This window comes from Ranitomeya variabilis, chromosome 1, assembly GCF_051348905.1.
Source record: "Ranitomeya variabilis isolate aRanVar5 chromosome 1, aRanVar5.hap1, whole genome shotgun sequence".
NCBI classification, from domain to species: domain Eukaryota; kingdom Metazoa; phylum Chordata; class Amphibia; order Anura; family Dendrobatidae; genus Ranitomeya; species Ranitomeya variabilis.
Window position 1 is genome coordinate 673444959 of NC_135232.1, and position 14937 is coordinate 673459895.

General features: G+C 44.5%; 1 protein-coding gene across 2 annotated transcripts in view; it reads left to right on the plus strand.

Moving 5' to 3' along the window:
* LOC143775854 (acyl-coenzyme A thioesterase 1-like) overlaps positions 1-14519 on the plus strand; it is a 38728-nt gene extending 24209 nt beyond the window's left edge. For both annotated transcript variants that reach the window (XM_077264487.1, XM_077264478.1), the window contains exon 3: positions 13690-14519. In XM_077264487.1, the coding sequence (XP_077120602.1) occupies positions 13690-14301 (612 nt within the window). In that variant the 3' untranslated portion in view covers positions 14302-14519. The remainder of the gene's footprint in view (positions 1-13689) is intronic.
* Positions 14520-14937: the final 418 nt, after the last annotated feature.

Below are 14937 nucleotides of genomic sequence, written 5' to 3' on the forward strand. Positions count from 1 at the left end.
CTTCGTTCCACATTAACGAGGACATTGTCTTGCCTTCTTTCTGTCCGGCACCAACGCACCGTGTGGAAAAAGCTCTCCATACGTTAGACCTAGTGAGAGCGCTGAGAAGATACGTGTCTAGGACAGCACCTTTTCGGTAGACGGATGCGCTGTTTGTCCTCCCTGATGGTCGCAGGAAGGGACTTGCAGCCTCGAGATCAACCTTGGCCAGGTGGATATGATCGGCTATTCAGGAGGCCTACCGCATCAAGGGAGCAGCCGTTCCGGCCGGAGTCAAAGCACATTCCACTCGGGCAGTGGGGGCCTCCTGGGCGCTTCGGCACCAGGCTTCAGCAGAACAGATTTGCAAGGCCGCAACCTGGTCTAGTCTGCATACCTTTTCTAAACACTACAATATCCACACTCAGACTTCTGCAGATGCAAGTCTGGGTAGTAGGATTCTTCAGGCAGCGGTAGCGCACTTTTAGCCGGCAGATGCCTGGTTATTTTACTGGTGAGTTAATTCCCTACCCAGGGACTGCTTTAGGACATCCTACAGTCCTGTGTCCCCCAATGAGGCGAAGGAGAAATAGGGATTTTTGTGTTACTCACCGTAAAATCCTTTTCTCCGAGACGCTCATTGGGGGACACGGCTCTCTCCCTGTTAGCCAGATGGCTCTCTTTTTGTTTCATTTTTTTCTGACTTGTTCAGTCAGTGGGGTTATTTCTAGACATGATGTTTCTGTATTAATGCGGATATGTTTTTCTTTTTTCTCCTACTGCTTTTGCACCAAACTGGGTTCGCCTGTGGCCGATGTCAAGGTGTATACTACAGAGGAGGAGCTAAACTTTTTTTGTTTACTTAGTGTCAGCCTCCTGGCGGCAGTAGCATACACCCACAGTCCTGTGTCCTCCAATGAGCGTCTCGGAGAAAAGGATTTTACGGTGAGTAACACAAAAATCCCTATTTCTCAGCATTTGCCCAATTAGCGGCTTAGGGAGGCCTCGCTGATTTTTTTTCTCACTGTGCCACATGCAGCTGTACCTCTGGCGAAGAGGGCCTTGAAGAGTGGGACGCTGGTGTAAAAGTTATCAATGTAGAGGTGATAAACTTTATCCAGCAGTGGGTGCAGCAATTCCCACACAATTGGGGGGGTGCATTCAGGGGGGTTAATTTGGGTGTCCTTCCCCTCGTAGACCCTAAATCTGTGGGTGTACTCTGAGGTACTCTCGCACAGTTTGTACAGCTTTATTCCGTACTTGGACCTCTTACTGGGCAGGTATTGTCAGAATTTTAGCTTCCCTTTGAAGTGAACGAGAGATTCATCAATAGCGATGTCCCTCTGGGGTGTGTATGCCTCAGCAAATTTTCTGCTGAAGTGTTCAACCACTGGCCGAATTTTATATAGATGATGAAAGTTTGGATCATCTCGGGGAGGACACTGCGCATTATCATTATAATGCAAAAATTTATGGATCCCTTCAAATCGTGTCCTTGTCATGGTCATGCGGAATAGTGGTGTACTGTAGAGAATATCAGTACTCCAGTACTGACGAATCTCTGTTTTATTTATTATGCCCATATGCAGCACAATTCCCCAAAATGTCATCATCTCTGCTGCATTTACGGGGGTCCATCTGGCGTATGATGACGTGGGATTTTGGGTGAAAAATTGCTGGGCATACAGGTTCGTCTGGGCCACCATAAGATTTATTATTTCCTCACTGAAAAAGAATTTTAAGAAGTCAATTTCAGTGAGGCCAGTGGTGTCAAACTGGATGCCTGATCTGCTGCTGAAATCTGAAATGACGGGCTGAACATTTTCGAGGGGTGCAATCCATACGGGATCGATTGCTGCAGGAGTTGCCTGGGTCCTAGGGCGCCTTGTTGGGGGTCCTTCCTCACCAGATGAGGAGGAGGAGGAATAGAGGAATGTAGGATCTTCCTCACTGGCTGAATCCATGTCGGATGCAAGGATGGCCTAAGCCTCCTCTGGTAAATAACACCTTATTGACGAATGGGCAATTTTTCTTTTTTTCCCAAACCCCGGGGCTGTGTATGTAAGTGGTGCTTTTAAACATGTGTAATGTGTGGGGCTTGTGTATAGGGTACTCTTTATTATAACAAAACAGAGGAAAAAGAAGTAGAGAGGTAAAATGTAGAAGAAAAATCAGATTTAAAAAAAAAAAAAGTTTGTATAAAAAAAAAAGATGTTCACTACACTAATGCCCTCCCTATAAATTTATCCGACGCAAATTCTTTTTTACAAAAGAAAAATGGACATCACCAACAATGTGACGTACGCTCCCCTAATGCACTCGCTAAAAAGTTAATCGACGCAACTAATTCTTTGTTTTTACAAAAGTAAAACGGACGTCACCAACAATGTGACGTACGCTCCCCTAATGCACTCGCTAAACAGTTAATCGATGCAACTAATTCTTTGTTTTTACAAAAGAAAAACGTACATCACCAACAATGTAACGTACGCTCCCCTAATGCACTTTTTATGCAAGAAAAAAAAAAGCTACCTCCCTACCTATGAAACTACTCTGTACTTTTTTTTTTTTTTCTAAAACAAGATCGGTCGTCACTAACGCTGTGACGCCGGCTGTACTAACACGCTACCACTAAAACTACGCTGTATAATTTTTTTTTCTCTAAAAGATCGGTCTTCACTAATGATGTGACACCGGCTACGCTACCTTGCTATGTCTAAAACTATGCTGTACTAACTACTATTATTTTTCTCTAAAAAAAACTTGGACGTCGCTTAGACTGCGAAGTCCGCTACACTAACTAACTAAAAAAGAAAAATTCCTGTGGCGCAATCTCTGATCAGCAGCGATACTGATCAAAGCGCTGCGGACACAGGAAGAGCACGAATGCTCTGCGAGGGACGCGGCGCACAGGAAAAACCGCAAAAAAGAGCTCAAAAAAATCAATTGGGGGGGGGGTACTGGAACATGGAGGTGGGATGGGAAAGGGGACGTCAAACACTGACGCTGGCTACGGTACTTTGCTGAGCCTGAAACTACACTGTACTAGCTACGATTATTATTTTTTCTAAAAACAAAAAAACTAGCTAAAAGTCGTGTGGCGCAGTCTCTGATCATCAGCGATACTGATAAAAGCGCTGCGGACACAGGAAGAGCACGAATGCTCTGCGCGGGACCCCGCACACAGGAAACAAAGCGCAAAAAAGTGCGCAAAAAATCAATTGGAGGGGGGGTACTGGAACAGGGATGGGGATGGCAAAGGGGTGGGGGAGGTGCTGCTGCTGTGATTACAGGATTCACACAGCAGGCAAATGGCAGCAGAGAGCAGGCAGATCGCTGGAGATTTCAGTGAAGAAGCAGCACTTGGAGGAAGGAGATCGTTGGGTTGATCACACTGGCCACCAATGGATTCTCTATCTCAAGGCACACAGAGGGGCTTAGACCACCACTCTGCACGCCAAATCTGAGGTAATGATGGCGTGCAGGGCGATGATCGCTATTTTAAAAGCTATTTTAAAAGCTATTTTAGAAGCTATTGTTCAGCCAATCAGCGCCATAGGGGTTAATCAGGTGAGGTGACGTGGTGATCACCCCACCTACTGTGATGGCTGTGACTGATGCTACGTCACACAGCACCAATCTCAGCCTGTCACATGCTTTTTTTTTTTTACAACTTTATTGTCAGCTTTGCTGTGATTGGCTGGTGAGAGTTCACCAGCCAATCACAGCGATCGCTGACGCGGGGGGGCGGATCAGCCCCTCGTGGTGACGTGCCAGGATGGTCTGCTGTCAGAAACAGCAGCCATCCTCACCCGGTCACCGCGCGATGCAGCAAAGCTCCCACAAAGTTCCCTCAAAGCAGTACTAGTACGGCGCATGTCAGGAAGGGGTTAAACTACAGCAGCGCTTTTTAATGACACTGAGATTTAAGAGTATAGCCCCCTCCAACATTGGAGTTTCCCCAGGATCTTGGCGTCCGGGGGTAGCTGAGACCCCAGAGAACATGATTCGGATCGGTTTTTACCGACCCACTGTTGTGATCGCCATTATTAACGGTATAACGGCGACCGCAAAAATAAGTCAGATTTTCCATTTAATTTCTCTCTGATGTGATTTCACATCAGAGGAGAGAGAAGTAGGGTCCCCTGATCACCCCCCTCGGTACCTCTGGTGTCCCTGCATGCCCCCCCGTGAAGTCTCCCGGGCAGCCGGCATCTTCTTTCAGGAGAAAATGGCGGGCGCATGTGCAGTGTGCCCACCGAGATCAGCCGGCAACAATAGGAAATTTTTCTTATTGTATCATTTTGATCACTGTCATAGACCCTATCACAGTGATCAAAATAAAAAAATAGTAACTAAAACCCCTTATCACCCCCTTAATTAGCTAAAAATAATAAAATTAAAAAAAGTATTAATTTCCATTAGAGTTCGAGTTGGGCTAAAGTGAGTTAGGCTAAAATGGGGTGTGGTGGGGTTAGTGTTGAAGTTAGAATTGGGGGGTTTCCACTGTTTTGGTACATCAGGGGGTCTCCAAACGCGACATGGCGCCACCATTGATTCCAGCCAATTTTGCGTTCAAAAAGTCAAACGGTGCTCCCTTCTTAGCCCTGCTATGCTCCCAAACAGTGGCTTTCCCCCACATATTGGGAATCGGCGTACTCAGGAGACATTGCACAACAAATTTTGTGGTCCATTTTCTCCTGATACCTTTGTGAAAATAAAAAAAATTGGTTGCAAAGTAAATAATTTGTGAAAAAAGTAAAATGTCCATTTTTTCTTTCCACATTGCTTTAGTTCTCGTGAAGCACCTGAAGGGTTAGTAAACTTCTTGAATGTGGTTTTGCGCACCTTGAGAGGTGCAGTTTTTATAATGGTGTCACTTTGGGGTATTTTCTGTTATATTGAACCCCCCCAAAAAAAATTTAGTTCAAATGTGAGGTGGTCCCTAAAACAAAAATGGTTTTGTAAATTTTGTTTGAAAAATGAGAAATCGCTGGTCAACTTTTAACCCTTATAACATCCTATCAAAAAAAAAAAAAATAGTTTGCAAAATGCTGCTGATGTAAAGTAGACATGGGAAATGTTATTTAAGTATTTTGTGTGACACCACTCTCTGATTTAAGGGCATAAAAATTCAGTTTGAAAACTGCAAAATTTTCGCAATATTTGTTTTTTCTCTTCGCCACGACAGCACCCACTTGAGGGGATCCGCCCCTAGGAACAGGAAACCCTATGGAGAGATAAAAGGGGCGGTCCCCCTCGCTCCCTCAGTTGGTTTCCTGTTCCTACGGGAGACCCCTGGAGAGAAGAGGATGCCCAGCCTGGATGCCGCTTGCGCAGTTTACCTTTATGGGACGGCAAGGGCTCCAGAAGCTGGAAGCAGCGTCGGGGGTTCTATGGCAGCTTCCCCCCTCTGCTGGCAGGTACCGTGAGGCCGGGTCCGGGGAGTCGCCTGGCTCACGGAGATTCACCCAGCGGACCTGCGGGGACCAAAAAACGCTGGGGTAAGTTGATCCTGCGGCACCATCCCAGATGGTGCGCAGGCAGCGTGGGTCCGGTGTACCGTCCCCCGGAAGTAGTATCGCAAAACTTCCGGGGTGACTAAGGAGAGACGGCGCCTGCGCTGATGCTGGATGAGAGCGCAGGCGCATACAGCATGGCCGCGACCCGGATGTAGCGGTTACTTCCGGGTGCGGCAGGAAGCAAGATGGCGGCCCCCATTAGAAAAGGACGCCGGCAATGATCCTCCGGCGTCCATCATGGCATCTCCACAGGACCCAGCGATGGCTTCATCTGAAGTCACCGCTATCACACCTGTCAGCCGCACAAGCAGCAGCCACAGATCTTCTGCTAAAAGCAAAAAGTCGGGCCGGTCGGTTCCATCTGTGCCTTCGTCTCCTCCTCATCAGCCGGTATTGTAACAACAACCTCACTGGGTGAGTGTGTGTCTGTACCCTTTTAGGCTGATTACACTCCCCCTCTTTGTCTATATTCCTTAGGCAAAAAGAACGGGGAAAACAAAACACATACAATGTGCGTTATGCTCTCAGCCGCTCCCCGATAATTATTTAAAGAAGTTGTGCCAACCTTGCATTGAATCCACCTTACGTGAGGAATCTTCAGTAAGATCGGAAGATATAAGGAGTATGATTAGGGAAGAATTGCGGGCCTTCCGGAGCTCAGAAAAAATTCCTGAGAGTAGAAAAAGATATGATTCCCCTAGGTCTGAGCAGTCATCTGATATTGGAAAAGACTCGGATGATTCCCAAAAAATCATTTCCTCAGATGATGAGAGAGATACGTGCTTTCCCACAGACAGTATCGATAATCTAGTAAGATCAGTTTGCAACACCATGGGTATTGAGGACACAAAAACCCCTAAAACCCCACAGGACGTAATGTTTGCAGGCCTGTCAGAGAGGAAAAAACCTTCCTTTCCTGTAATTCCAGCAATAAAAAATGTAGTTAAAAAGGAGTGGGAAAGCCAGGGTCAAAGAGGATTACCGTCTTCATCAAAGAGACGCTATCCCTTTAACGATGAAGATTTCTCCATATGGTTGAAAGCCCCGAAGGTGGATGCAGCTGTGGCCTCCACCTCTAGGAAATCTTTACTACCCGTGGAAGATTCCGGCTCCTTACAAGACCCGCTGGACCGGAAGGCCGATACCCTCCTAAAAAGAGCTTGGGAATCCTGTACTGGAGCCTTCAGGCCGGCTATATCAGCCACATGCACTGCCCGGTCCATGTTGGTCTGGTTAAATGATCTAGAAGAAGGATTAAAAAGCGGCCTTTCCCGGGATAGACTAATCTCTTCCTTGCCGTTAATTAGGGGAGCTACAGCCTTTTTAGCGGATTCCTCGGCTGATTCCATACGGCTGGCGGCCAAATCGGCAGGTTTAACTAACGCCGCTCGTCGAGCCTTATGGCTAAAGGGGTGGAAAGGAGATCCCCAAACAAAGTCCAAACTGTGTGGTCTTCCATGCCAGGGTGAGTACCTATTCGGTACTAAGTTAGACGAAATTCTAACTAAAGCGGGTGAGAGGAAGAAGGGGTTCCCCAATAACACTTATCTTCCGTCCTACAGGAGAGCTTTCCGAAAGCCCATGTTTAACAGGAGAAAAGACTATAAAAACCAAGACCGCTGGGCTAATAAAGACTTTAAACAGAAAGGAGCATTTTTCGGAAAGCGTCCATTCAAACCTGAGGAAAAACCCCGTTAGGACAGATCTACCCGTTGGTGGTAGGTTGTCTTTCTTTTCATCACAATGGCTGACAATAACTTCTAACCCGTGGGCAACTAGCCTTATATCTACGGGTCTAAAATTAAAATTTGCCCGAGTCCCTCCGGACTCATTCTTATTGACTTCCTTAAGGTCTCAATCACAACAGGTGGCCTTAGAACAAGAAATAATAAATCTCCTGTCCAAAGGGGTACTAGTGGAAGTCCCTTTTCATCAAAAAGGAAGAGGTTTTTATTCCCCTTTATTTTTGATTCCGAAACCAGACGGATCGTTTAGAACAATAATTAACCTAAAAAGACTAAATGTCTTCTTAGAAAACCAAACCTTTAAAATGGAATCTATACGATCAACTATTAAGCTTCTGTTTCCCCATTGCTTCATGGCAGTGCTTGACCTTAAAGATGCGTATTATCATCTACCAATCTTCATTGAACATCAAAAATATCTTCGGGTGGCAGTTATGATGGGAGGTCAAGTAAGGCATTATCAATATACAGCAATGCCCTTCGGACTATCAATAGCCCCGAGAGTCTTCACAAAGTTAATGTCGGAAGTAATGTCATACTTGAGATTAAAAGACACACTTGTAATACCATATTTAGATGACCTTTTGATAGTGGGTAACTCCTTTTCCCAATGCCATCAACGAGTACTTGATACAATTTCGTCCCTGCAGGAATTGGGGTGGTTAGTAAACTGGGAAAAATCCAGATTATCCCCCACAACTCGACAAACATTCCTGGGGCTTATTCTAGACTCTACAAGTCAGAGGTGCTTTCTTCCCGACTCTAAACAAATAGTGATTATCAACAAAGTACAATCGGTGATTAATAACCCCCTAATTTCCCTAAGAGAAGGGATGTCCCTTCTTGGTTCTTTTACATCGTGTATCCCGGCTGTCCCATGGGCTCAATACCATAGTAGAAAATTACAGCATAATATTCTGCAAGAGGAAGAGAGGTTACAAGGCCAATTAGATAGTCGATTGTCTCTTCCAAAAGACGTGTTAAATTCTCTTACCTGGTGGTTAGATCACAGTCATTTTTCCAGTGGGGTTCCCTGGGTGGTTAAACCTTCAACAACAATCTTTACCGATGCCAGTCCTAGTGGTTGGGGAGCACACTTAGGAGATCAGATAGCTCAAGGCCTGTGGTCCTTTGAAGAATCGAACGATTCTTCTAATAGAAAAGAGCTGAAGGCTATCTATTATGCCATATGTAAATTTCTTCCACAGCTACACGGAAAGCATACAAGAATCCTTTCAGACAACATGACAGCAGTGGCATACTTAAATCACCAAGGGGGTACAAGATCAGAAGCTCTCATGTCTATAGCCGACGACATTCTATCCATAGCAGAAAAGCACCTCCTATCGTTGTCTGCACTGCACGTGAGAGGAGTCGACAATCCAAAAGCGGACTTTCTCAGCCGCCACACTCTTCGCCAAGGAGAGTGGGTTCTCAGCCGACGAATCTTTTTAATGATAGTCAAAAAATGGGGCACTCCCGAGATAGACCTTTTTTCCACAAGACGCAACAGACAAGTCAGAAGGTTCGCTTCACTGTTCCGATCCGACAATCCAGATATCTTCGATGCTCTGCAGGTCCCATGGACATTCCAGAAAGCGTATGCTTTTCCCCCACTAATACTTCTTCCAACAGTGATCAGGAAGATAAGGGAAGACAGAGCTCATGTGATCTTAATAGCTCCATTTTGGCCCAAGAGGCCATGGTTTTCCTGGCTGAGAGCCATGTCGATCTCAGACCCGTGGATCCTTCCGGAGGATCAGGATCTTCTCTCTCAAGGCCCCTTCAACCACCCTCAAGTGAAGGGTCTGCGGTTGACAGCCTGGCATTTGAGAGGCAGCTGCTAAAAATGAGAGGATTTTCTAACAAAGTAATTGACACTCTGCTACTAAGTAGGAAAAAATCCACCACATCCATTTATGTGAGAGTGTGGAAAAAATTTTTAAACCTCTACCCAACAGCACTATCAAACAAAATTCATATCCCTATGGTCCTAGAATTTCTTCAAAAAGGGCGTGATTTAGGTCTGGCAGTCAGTACCCTAAAAGTACATATTTCTGCGCTTGGTGCTTTATATGGTCACGATATTGCAGGTGACAGGTGGGTAGCTAGGTTTATCGCAGCTTGCCAAAGGTCAGAGACAGTCCAAATTCCCCATGTACCACCTTGGGATGTTAATCTGGTCCTCGAAGCTCTAACAGACCACCCCTTTGAGCCACTACACTCAGCTCACATAAAACATGTTTCCATCAAAACAGCTCTTCTTGTTGCTTTGGTATCAGCTAGAAGAGTAAGCGACATACAGGCATTATCAATAGATCCACCATTTATGTCTATATTTCCAGATAGAATTGTCCTAAAAACAGACCCTTCTTACTTGCCCAAAGTATGTACTAAATTCCATAGGTCACAAGAGATTTTTCTTCCCTCCTTCTATGATAACCCTACGAATCAGGAAGAACAAAAATACCACACATTAGATGTGAGGAGAGCCATATTAGCCTATCTAGATAGAACTAGCGCCTGGAGGAAGAGCAGGGCTCTCTTTATTTCCTTCCAGGGCCATAGAAAAGGAGATGGAGTCACGAAGGGTACCTTATCTCGGTGGATTCGGGATGCAATATGTTTGGCCTACTCATCCAAAGGGGAGAAGCCGCCTGAGACTGTAAAAGCACATTCCACTCGGGCGATAGCATCATCCTGGGCCGAGCGTGCGGAAATTCCAATAGAACTGATATGTAAGGCCGCAACCTGGGCTTCTCCTACCACATTCTATAATCACTATAGATTGGATTTGTCTTCTTCATCTGACCTGTCCTTTGGTAGATCAGTTCTTAACACTGTAATCCCTCCCAAATGACTATCTCTGAAAGTCTCTCAAGTGGGTGCTGTCGTGGCGAAGAGAAAACACCGGATTACGTACCGGTAATGCTCTTTTATAGAGCCACGACAGCACCCCTTTACTTCCCACCCTATTAAGTTATTTTTATAAAAGCACAATTAAGGGTGTTTTTTGGTTCTTATAGTTAGCCATACTAAGTTAACTAATGATAAATGATGAAATCATATTGCCTACTAATCTGGTGGGCGGTTCCTCGCAATCTCTGTAACCCAACTGTGGGAGCGAGGGGGACCGCCCCTTTTATCTCTCCATAGGGTTTCCTGTTCCTAGGGGCGGATCCCCTCAAGTGGGTGCTGTCGTGGCTCTATAAAAGAGCATTACCGGTACGTAATCCGGTGTTTTTCACAAACGCAAGTAATATCGCAGAAATATTACCACTAACATGAAGCACAATATGTCACAAAAAAGTCTCAGAATCAGTTGGATCCATTGAAGCGTTCCAGAGTTATCTAATATATAAAGCTGAATGTGTGTGTATGTGTGTGTGTATGTCCGGGATTGGCATCTGCACCGTCGCAGCTACAGCCACAAATGTTTGCACAGTCACACGTCTGGACCCCGAGAGCATCATAGGCTATGTTGTGAGGCGAAATTTTAACCCCGCGCGTTCCAATTCACCAAACAATTTTGCCCCTATCTACATAATGGGGAAAAAGTGAAAGGAAAAGTGTTGAAGGCAAATTGACAGCTGCCAGATGTGAACAAGGGGGACTTAAAGAATGAGAGTGATGGCGCCAAAGAGTATATACCGCACAGTTGCTAAGATGGGGCCCCGACATGGGATACTCACCACACACGGGGATATGAACACACACAAAATGCGCCACACACTACCACGTGCTTGAACACATATACCACCCTCAGCACACATTTCACCACACATACACCAACCTCGCCACATAAAAGTCGAAACACAAAAGTCACCGCTCAAAACTCGCCACGCACAAAATTCGCCACATGCAAAACTCGTCACATGCAAAACTCGGCTCACGCAAAACTAGCCACATGTGCAAAACTCACCTCATGGAAAACTCGCCACATGCAAAACTTGCACACAGGGAAAAATTGCCACATACGCAAAAGTTGCCTCACAGAAAACTTGCACATACTCAAAAAGCACCACACATAAAACTCGCCACGCGCAAAACTCGCCATGCGCAAAACTTGCTGCACACAACTTGCTACACTAACCTGTCACATGCAACTCGACACAAAAAGTTGCTACACACATGTCGCCACACAAAACTCATCTCACAAAAGTCGCTACATGCATGTCGCCACACGCAACTCAACACACACAACTTGACACATGAAACTCGCCCTAAAACCCACACAAGTCTGGTATTATCTTTCAAAAATAAAAATCTGATTAATAAGCAGACAAACTACAAAAGCAACAAATGTACCATATAGGAAATAAGGCAGCTGTCAGTCACATGATCTGTCTATTATGTGTATGTGTGAGCTAATATATACTGCCAAGGGGAGGGCTTCCTGTTGGCTGGGGATTTATCAGGCTGCAATTTAGCTTACAAATACTGAGGTAAAAATACTGACCAAATAACGTGTGAACGAGGTCTAATACAGGAGGAGATGACATACAGGTACATACTATATACAGGGGAGATGACACACAGGTATATACTATATACAGGAGCAGATGACACACAGGTATATACTATATACAGGAGGAGATGACATACAGGTATATACTATATATAGGAGGAGATGACATACAGGTATATACTATATAAAAGAGGAGATGACACATAGGTATATAGAGGAGGAGATGACATACAGCAGGTATATACTATATACAGGGGAGATGACATACAGGTATATACTATATACAGGAGATGACATACAGGTACATACTATATACAGGGGAGATGACACACAGGTATATACTATATACAGGAGCAGATGACACACAGGTATATACTATATAGGAGGAGATGACATACAGGTATATACTATATAAAAGAGGAGATGACACATAGGTATATAGAGGAGGAGATGACATACAGCAGGTATATACTATATACAGGGGAGATGACATACAGGTATATACTATATACAGGAGATGACATACAGGTATATACTATATATAGGAGTAGATGGCATACAGGTATATACTATATACAGAAGAGATGACATACAAGTATATACTATATACAGGAGGAGATGACATACAGCAGGTATATACTATTTACATGGGAGATGACATACAGGTATATATTATACAGGGGAGATGACATACAGGTATATACTATATACAGGAGATGACATACAGGTGTATACTATATATAAGGGAGATGACAAACATGTATATACTGAGGGGAAAATGAGAGGTGTGAGGTGAAAATGAAAAGGTGTGAGTGCAAAATGAAAAGGTGTGAGTGCAAAATGAGAGTGAGGGAAAATAGTGGAGTGATCGGAAAATGACAGATGTGAGGTCGAAATGACAAGTGTTAGGGGGGAATGAGAGGAGTGAGGGGGAAAATGAGAGATGTGAGGGGGAAAATGAGAGGCGTGATGGGAAAATAAGAGAAGTGAGGTGCTATAACTAACCACAGATATTTACTATGCCCAGGCAACGCCGGGCTCTTCAGCTAGTAACCTCATAAAGTGACACTGTTCAGAATTGTTAAAATTGGCTTGATCATTAAGCACTAGTGACGAGCGAGTATACTCGTTGCTGGGGTGGTCTCCGACTATTTGTGACTGCTCGGAGATTTAGTTTTCCTTGCCGCAGCTGCATGATTTGCGACTACTAGACAGCTTGATTACATGTGGGGATTCCCTAGCAACCAGGCAACCCCCACATGTACTCAGGCTGGCTGGCAGCTGTAAATCATGCAGCTGCGTCAACAAAAACTAAATCTCCGAGCACTAACAAATACTCGGAGACCACCTGAGCGTGCTCGGGAAAACCTGAGCAACGCTAGCACAAAATTGGCTCTGTCACAAAGGGGTTAAACCTCATGTCCAGGTTCTTTAATGTATAAATATATGAGGGGACAGTACAAAGACCTTTCTGCTGATCTTTTTAATCATAGACTGGTGACAGGGACAAGGGGGCATCCTCTACGTCTGGAGGAAAAAAGGTTTAAGCATAATAACAGACGCGGATTCTTTACTGTAAGAGCAGTGAGACTATGGAACTCTCTGCCGTATGATGTTGTAATGAATGACTCATTGCTTCAATTTAAGAGGGGACTGGATACCTTTCTGGAAAAGTATAATATTACAGGGTATATATACTAGATTCCTTGATAAGGCATTGATCCAGGGAACTAGTCTGATTACCGTATGTGGGGTCGGGAAGGAATTTTTTTCCCCATGATGGAGCTTACTCTTACCACATGGGTTTTTTTTGCCTTCCCCTGGATCAACATGTTAGGGCATGCTAGGCTATGGGTTGAACTAGATGGACTTAAAGTCTTCCTTCAACCTTAATAACTATGTAACTATGTAACTTTCATGGTATGTAATATACGAAGTGCTCATATCCACTGACTGCTTTCTTTCTTTCTTCCAGGTGAAGGGTCCAGGGATAGGTCTCCTTGGACATTCCAAAGGTGGAGACTTGGTCCTTTCTATGTCCTCTTTCCTTAAAGGTATAACGGCCACTGTGGTCGTAAATGGCTCAGTGGCTAATATTGGGGCAGTTCTTCATTATAAGGACAATACTTTGCTTCCTATTGGCGTTGACATTAAAAGGTTAAAATACCCACAGCCAGGAGTAGGCGATATCCATGACCTATTACATAACCCACTAGAAGAAACTAATCGGAAGAGCCTTATTCCTGTTGGAAAAGCTGATTGCAAGTTTCTGTTTATTGTGGGAGAAGATGACCGAAATTGGAACAGCGTTTTCCATGCCCAAGCGGCTTGCCAGCTACTGTTGGAGGAAGGGAAAGAGAAGCCAGAAATTGTGTATTATCCCAAAGCTGGCCATTACATTGAGCCACCGTATATCCCCTTATGTGAAGCGTCTATGCATAGGCTTGTTGGGCTTCCTGTCGTTTGGGGAGGAGAACCGAAGGAGCACGCAATGGCCCAAGTGGACTCATGGCAGAGAATTCAGACCTTCTTCCATGAGCATCTCAACCAAATGACTGAAGCAGGACAAACTATGAGCTTGTTGTGATATGGACCTATTAACTTCCATGGTGCTCTGTGCCTTTTAGTATTAAATTATCATAATGAGTTATTTAAATATGAGAATGTGGTGAACAAAGTAATTACACTGATGACCTCACTACAGCTAAAATCTATGACTAATGATATTGTTTTATTTATTTTCACCTAAAAGGTTACAATGTGTATCAGATTTTATAATATATTAAAAAGCTGGAGATTTGGTAATGGTTTTTGTTTATCACTGAAGCCCCCTATATGCTCCCTTCACCTGGGCTTTACACTTTTCTATTCATTTGTGTTTTCCTTATTAGGACCTTGTTGTTAAAGGGTTTTTCTAGAGCAGCTGCTAAGGTACTATAAACGTTGCAGTAAGTGGAGCTAGAAATATCCAACATGTATGTGCTATGAAACCTGTAATAAAGCCTTGGGATTCTGCTACAGATTTGCAGTTTATACTGCTTAAGGTTCGTATTGAGATTATCTCCAATCAGTGGGGTCATCTGTGCATCACTATCGTACAAGGAGCTACTTCATTTACTGAGGCTTATAGAGGCACCTACCTGCCTGTTTTACCCAACACCGGCTCAGAGCGGTCACCGATCACTCCTACCGGCAATTTAGCTGCTCCACATCATAAGAGCAG